General features: G+C 31.7%; 1 protein-coding gene across 1 annotated transcript in view; it reads left to right on the top strand.

Moving 5' to 3' along the window:
• Positions 1 to 402: 402 nt before the first annotated feature.
• The window catches only part of LOC106472374 (McKusick-Kaufman/Bardet-Biedl syndromes putative chaperonin-like), a 16,441-nt gene continuing 9,682 nt past the window's right edge, over positions 403 to 7,161 (top strand). The window contains exons 1-3 of the mRNA XM_022400961.1: positions 403 to 477; positions 3,696 to 5,272; positions 6,943 to 6,992. Coding sequence (XP_022256669.1) covers positions 4,254 to 5,272; positions 6,943 to 6,992 — 1,069 coding nt within the window. The 5' untranslated portion in view covers positions 403 to 477; positions 3,696 to 4,253. The remainder of the gene's footprint in view (positions 478 to 3,695; positions 5,273 to 6,942; positions 6,993 to 7,161) is intronic.

Below are 7,161 nucleotides of genomic sequence, written 5' to 3'. Positions count from 1 at the left end.
ATATGCTTCCCATTACTACCGCGCTTGACTCAATTGTCCGTCTCTGTCTGTGAGCAATTATCTATATTTCTATGCCCTCACTTCTCGCCGGTCTTATATACTATAAGAGCGCATGTCTAGCAAACACTAGCGTCTTCGCGAATCTTCTAGACACTCATCACGTGTTATCAGGGTCACGTGACTTCCGCTGTCGTAACAATATCGACCATATTATTTTCGTATTCGATGAGGAGGAATCCACTTTGAGACGGCTTGAATGGGTAACGAAGAAAACTTTAATATAAGTTTAACATAATAGTAAATGTACAAAGTTTTGTGACCATCAGATGTACCTGTTAAATTTATATTAAAGGTTTTCTTCATTACCCATTCAAGCGTTATTAACCTTATTATTTATATATAATTTTATAATAAATTTAAACAGAGGGCAGCACATGCTTTAAAAAATAGGTAAATAGAGGAGCGCAAGAGCATAGGGTAGGCTTGAAAGTTAAATTTCTGTATTGTGCAATTATTATATTAATGTAAGTTTTTAGATATCGTTAAATAGAAATACATCTGAAAAACACGTAGGTTCAAGAAGTCCTAATACTAATAGTAATATCAAACGATGAAAACTCAGTAACTTGTAAGTATAACCTGAGCGCTTTCGAAGGGTCCACCTTTCTTCTTCAGGGTTGGGTTATAACCTATAGAGTTTTTATCGTTTGATAATTGTGTTATTAATTAGGCCTAAATTTGTAATACTAATAATAGTAATAGTACTATTAGTATTCCTAGGTAAAACTAAAAGAGTTGGCGGTGGGTGGTGATGGCTAGCTACCTTCCCTCTAGTCATTCACTGCAGATAGCTCTTGTGTATCTGTGCAAAATTCAAAATAAAACAAACCAAACTTATACATTTAAAAGGGAGAGAGCAAAATATATTATTAGTATTAAGGAAAACGAAAACGATAGTTAGGAAGAATAAGAATTGTTTAAGATATGGCTATTTAGTGTGAAGTAGGGAAATATTACTAATTAATAGGATTGTAGCATGAAATAATTTCTGCTAGTACTAGTAATTAATTAATTATAGTATTAATGGAGTTTTGTCAAAGTGGACCCTTGTCATTAATATTACTACCCGAGCTTGGATCTTTGATATTTCTTTCATACAGTAATGATATTGATAGGATCATAACTTAGTAAATTTCTAAAGTTCACTAATGATGTTAAATTTTTTAGTATTTCTAAGTGTATTGAAGGTGTTAAGGTACTGCAGAATAAGATTGGACTAGTAGTTGGCAAATGACCTTTTAATTATAATTTACATTAAATGCAAGGTAATACATTTGGATCACATTTGATATAAATGGAAACCTAATCACTTGTGTACCTGATGAAAATAATCATGACATAGTGATATATATGTTACTAATGCCATAAAAGCAATAGAGCTTATAGAATATTAAAGTCTATTTATAAACATACTGATTAGAAGTCAAAATATATTACTAGAAATCACTAGTAAAGCATCAGTGGGAATTTATGGATGGTTTTGTTCTACATGTCTAAGAAAAGGTTCAGAGGAGGGCTACTAACACAAGGATGATTCTGGAATATAGGTTCATCTTATGGGTGTAGGTTAGAAGTTAATAACTTATTTTCTCTTGAGGAATGACAAGACATGATCTTACTGAGCTTTACAAGATTATATAGGTGATAAATAGGATAAAGGCTTCTGATGTCTTTATGCTTAATTCTAAAGGTGTAAGGTTGGGAAGAGACAGGCTAGGTTCTTGTCAGTTATGGAATATATTGCTGTTGGCAGTAGTTGAGACCAGCTCTCTGCAGGAGAATTGACAGTTGTTGAACAGTAAAGGAAGCATGTGCAAGGAGAGTCTTGAAGGACCAAATAGTCCTTGTTGTTCTTAAGTTATATTATGATGAAATAACTATATTCCAAAATGTTTGACCTGTGTAAATACAATGGTTTATATCCTAAATATAGACTGTAGGCAATAACAGCTTGACTCTTAAGAAAGTAGTAGTTACTAACAATAATTATGATTTAGTTAATAAAATTAGTAGACCCACTACAGGAATGAATAGTTATAAAAGTATACTGTGTACTACTGTAACACGTAAATTTGTGGAATTTGTCAGACTTTTACTTTAATTACTAGCCTACTGTACTGATATTTGTATAAGTTGATTGAGAACTACATTTAATCCAGGGCTGGTTATGTTACTGGTAGACTCTGTAACAGTTATTTTATCCAGTGAGAATATATTGTAAATTTAATTTTTAACTTTATGAAATTGTTCATAAGATTGAAATTTTATAATGTACAAATACCAAAAATGTAGACTGGGTGTGGCTTCATGTCCCAGCATCACAAGAAAATACTACTCATTTGAATGCTGTGGTGCATAAACGAGTCACATCCTGCTGTTTAGTACAACAAGAGCTGGTGCTGTTTACTAGTCGTCTTCTATTCCATTTTCAACCTGAAATATGTGAGGATATTGAAAAATGATACATGAACACACACACACCTAAGTAGTTGCCTTGTCAGTTCAAAATTAGGGATGGCTATTTGCAGATAATCCTTATGTATATTTGCATGAATATTCTAACCATAAAAATTAATCACAAAAGCATCTGTTTGTTGCTAATAAAATTTTCAAACGTAAATACATCTATTCCAAGACAGAAGAACCAACTGAACCTGGCAGCTAATTAAATAACACTTGATATGTAGTTCCAAATAAATAATATCCTAATGTTCTGCTGATACATCTGTAAAATCTCGTGTTTGCTTCTATTTAAGCAAAACTTCACAGTTTATTGATTTTAAGAGATTTATTATAGAAACACATCACTTAAATAGAACTAGGAGTTGATAGGTAGTCACACTCTGTGTTGGTTGTTTTTTCAATTTTTACCTGCAGTAGTTAGCCACGCTCAGGAATTGTTGTTTTCCTAATGTTGTCATGTGTTAGTTAGCCATACTCAGGAATTGTTGTTTTCTTAATGTTTTCATGTGTTGGTTAGCCACACTCAGGAATTGTTGTTTTCTTAATGTTTTCATGTGTTGGTTAGCCACACTCAGGAATTGTTGTTTTCTTAATGTTTTCATGTGTTGGTTAGCCACACTCAGGAGTTGTTGTTTTCTTAATGTTTTTATGTGTAGGTTAGCCACACTCAGGAATTGTTGTTTTCTTAATGTTTTTATGTGTTGGTTAGCCACACTCAGTGATTGTTGTTTTTGTGTGGTGGTTAGCCACACTCAGCAATTTTTTTTTTAATGTTTTCATGTGTTAGTTAGCCATACTCAGGAATTGTTGTTTTCTTAATGTTTTCATGTGTTGGTTAGCCACACTCAGGAATTGTTTTTGTGTGGTGGTTAGCCACACTAAAGAATTGTTGTTTTCTTAATATTTTCCTGTGGTGTTTGGCCACTTTCAGAAATTGTTTTCTTTGTGTTTTCCTGTGGTGGTTAAGTTAACTACAATCAAGTTTATGCTAAATAAAGTTTTGTAATTTTTAGTTTTTTCAATTGTGTTTATTTCTTTGATAGAAAACACATGACTTTAGTTATACATATCTAATGTCTTAGACCACTACACAAGTTTTTCTTTGCATGCTCTTTTAAATAATTTGTTGAATAAGTCCTGTTAAGCATGTTAATTTTTGTGTATGTTTTTAGTCTGTTTCAGTATGACCAAGTGGAAATCTCTCGTGAACAAGAACCTGGTGATAATTGTCATGATTCCTACACTTATTGCTATGCACTGGTCGTGGACCAAACTTCAAAATAATGAGGTTTTTGTACCGAAGGAAAGCAAAAAAGACTGGCCAATAAAAGACATTTTTCAGAAACTTGCACAGAGTAGTAAAAGTAGTGATTGAACTAGACCAGAATTTGTTTTTGATGCTGAAAAGACTGTAAGATTGTATCAAAGAAATACTTGAGTTAAAAAATGTTTGGATTAATAGTGAATGCTTATTATCTTAAAACATAGTAAATTTTTTATAAAGTTTTAAAACTGGGATGTTAAACGATATTTAATTTGATATTGTCAGTGTTTAAGTTCGAATAATTTTATATATAGCTAGTGATAAGAAAAGTATGATTGAAATACACTTGCTATGGTTAGTATTAAGTAAAGTCTTAGTAATAAAAGTTGTTGAAAAATAAGTTTCTTTCTGTCCGCATTTGCGACTGTGTTGTGTGTTAAGTTTTTTAGACTAGGCCCTCACAGTCATGAACAACTCTGGACTTCATCCCACCAAACTTGCTGAAGCTAAAGTAGAAATTGAACCTTTAAAACTACCTAAAAATCGTGAAGCCTTTGGAGAACTGATGAAACTTGTGGGTTCATGTTTTGGCCCTAAAAGCCGATTAAAATGTATCCAAATTTCTGAAGAAAGCCCTGCTATTGTAACTTCCACAAGCATGAGGCTTTTTCAGTATCTGCCAGTTTCTAATCCTTATCTTAAGCTGGTAATTCAAGCTGTAAAAGAACACCTCAAAATTTTCAAAGATTCTGGGACATTTGTTACATATGTAACATTAAATATGTTAACTAATTTCTCTAACCTGCCCTTTCCACCACAGTTAATTTCAAGCTTGTTTGATGCATTTTCCATCTCTTGTCTGGAATACCTAAAAAGTGAAACTTGTCATCCAAAAGTCCAGCTGGACTTTGATAGCTTGAAACAGTTAATGTCAGTTACTCAGAATATTATTTCTTCTAAACCTGGTTGCTCACTGCAAGATGATGAACGTACACACTTAGCTTTGCAGCTGGTCAAAAGTTTCCTTCACACCATACCTTCTCCTGTGGTGGAAAGGCCATCGCAACCACTACATATCGGCAGACTACATTTCACATCCTATGAAGGTGGTAGGGTTTTGGATTCTGTTATGTATCCTGGCTTGTTACTCTCATCAAAGCTTTGTTCACTAAAGTCTCTAAAGTGCAGAGAAAGATTACAAGTCATCCTTTTCACCGTTTCACTTTCATGGAATAAGGACGATCCTTTTTTACCAAACCACTTGGAATATTGTAGCACTTTAGAACTGAAGTCCCATTTGTCTTCGTGGTTTGAAATGTTTGGAAGGAAATTGATAGACAAAGGGATTGGCATGGTCGCTTGCCAAAAGATAGTGAATATACACTTGAAGAAATATCTTGAAGATCATGGAGTAATAGTGTTGGAGAAGCTGGGGTTGGAAACAGCTGTAGCTTTAAAAGAGCTTTGTGGTAGGTTCTTTCGGTTGTAACTTCTGATTATGATTAAAAGTATTGAAAAAAAACAGCTAATTCTTGTTGTCTGAAAATATTAAATATTTTTATTATAATTATTGTTCTCTCTTTAATCGTATATCACACTTTATTTACACCAAAGGAATGAATACATGCGTTATTTTAAGTGTTTTTCCATTGGTTGTAATAAATATGCACTCAATATATGAAAACAAACTTGAAGATAGTTAAATCATGCTTACACCTTATGTAACAATTCTGTAAATTACTATTAAACAAGGCAGTGGCTTTAAAAACCACGTAGCATTTGTATATTTATGTTTTGCAAAATTTCAACATGAAGTTGTACAAGATTTTAAAGTTAACCCCTTTAAACATGTACTACAGTTACAAGATAGGCCTTAAGTATAGTTTACACTTATATGTGACTAATAAAACACATTAAATGTTCATAATTTAAGCTATTAAGATCCTTATTTAGGTATGTAAAAAATTTTATTTCCTTTAGAAACTAGTTAAACTTATAATAACAAAAGCATACAATATTGTGTGTAGCAGTTAGTGAAAGGCTACAGTAAATGTAACAAACTGTCAGAAGTCTTGATATTACAGACACTAGTTTTAACACATTTGTGCATCCTCTTTAGTGTTCACTTTGTTTTTTTGGGGAAAATCTCACCATCAAATATCCAAAACAGTGTAGATTTTCTGAATAAAACTGGAAACACTGACCTAAGGAAATATGTTAAGTTTTCACACAGATTCTTTATTTACTAACATTCCAATTGAGGAAACTAAGTTTCTTTAAATATAATTTTATCTCTAATTGAAATCTGTGTAAACACCACTGTATTTACTTGTCTTGGTCGGTACTTTAGACAAAAATATTGAATGGAAAATCAACTTTCTTCATGAAATGTTTTAAAGCAGAATTATTTCTACTACATATACATATAAATATTTCAGAATGTCCTCGGTTCTTATATGTTGATCATATATCGGTTCTCATATGTTGATCATATATTGGTTCTCATATGTTGATCATGTATTGGTTCTCATATGTTGATCATGTATCGGTTCTCATATGTTGATCATATATCGGTTCTCATATGTTGATCATGTATTGCTCTAATATGTTGATCATATATTGGTTCTCATATGTTAATCATGTATATCTTGATTGGGAAAAAAAGACAAATTTCCTTTCTAGAATATTTTGATAACATTTCCTTGAAGTTATGCTCACTTCTTTTCATGCCACCATAAACATCAAAACATCTACTATTTCTTCATTTTCTCACAGAACTTATAGAATATTTCACTCAACATGAACATGAAATTAGAAATATCCTTTCTGTTTTCAAAGAACTCCATTTCCACAATGTTTTATTACAAATTGTCATGTTAGACCAAGAAAAAAGACCAACCAATGATAACATGAAACCATCTTATATTGACTTCAACATAAACAGAGACTTTAGAGGCAGCATTAAGAAATAATAACCTTATAATATTATACAAATATCATAACACCATTAAAAATAACTTCAAATAGAACAACACCTTAATATAGAAAACAAGGTAGTTATACCATGCTAAACAAGGTAGTTATACCATGCTAATCCTGTGACAAAGATTATGTGGCCTTTTGCTTGTGAAAATTTCTTTGTTTTGCTTTTCAAGATTTATATTGTTAACCTGCAAGATTTTTCTAAATAATCAGTTTTTCTCCAGTAAATTCTTAAAATTAAATTTTGTTATATTTAGTATTGTGATATGAGAAGTTCTGACTATCAAATTGATTCAAGATCAACAAGAATTTTATGCAAAACAGATAACTACATAAAAATATGAATTGTCAAAAGCCTTCTTAATTTCAAGACTTTCCAATGTCACTTTAAA

This window comes from Limulus polyphemus, unplaced genomic scaffold (genome assembly GCF_000517525.1).
Source record: "Limulus polyphemus unplaced genomic scaffold, Limulus_polyphemus-2.1.2 Scaffold5281, whole genome shotgun sequence".
NCBI classification, from domain to species: domain Eukaryota; kingdom Metazoa; phylum Arthropoda; class Merostomata; order Xiphosura; family Limulidae; genus Limulus; species Limulus polyphemus.
The sequence above is the reverse complement of the archived record's forward strand: the minus strand, read 5'-3'. Positions and strand labels throughout refer to the sequence as shown.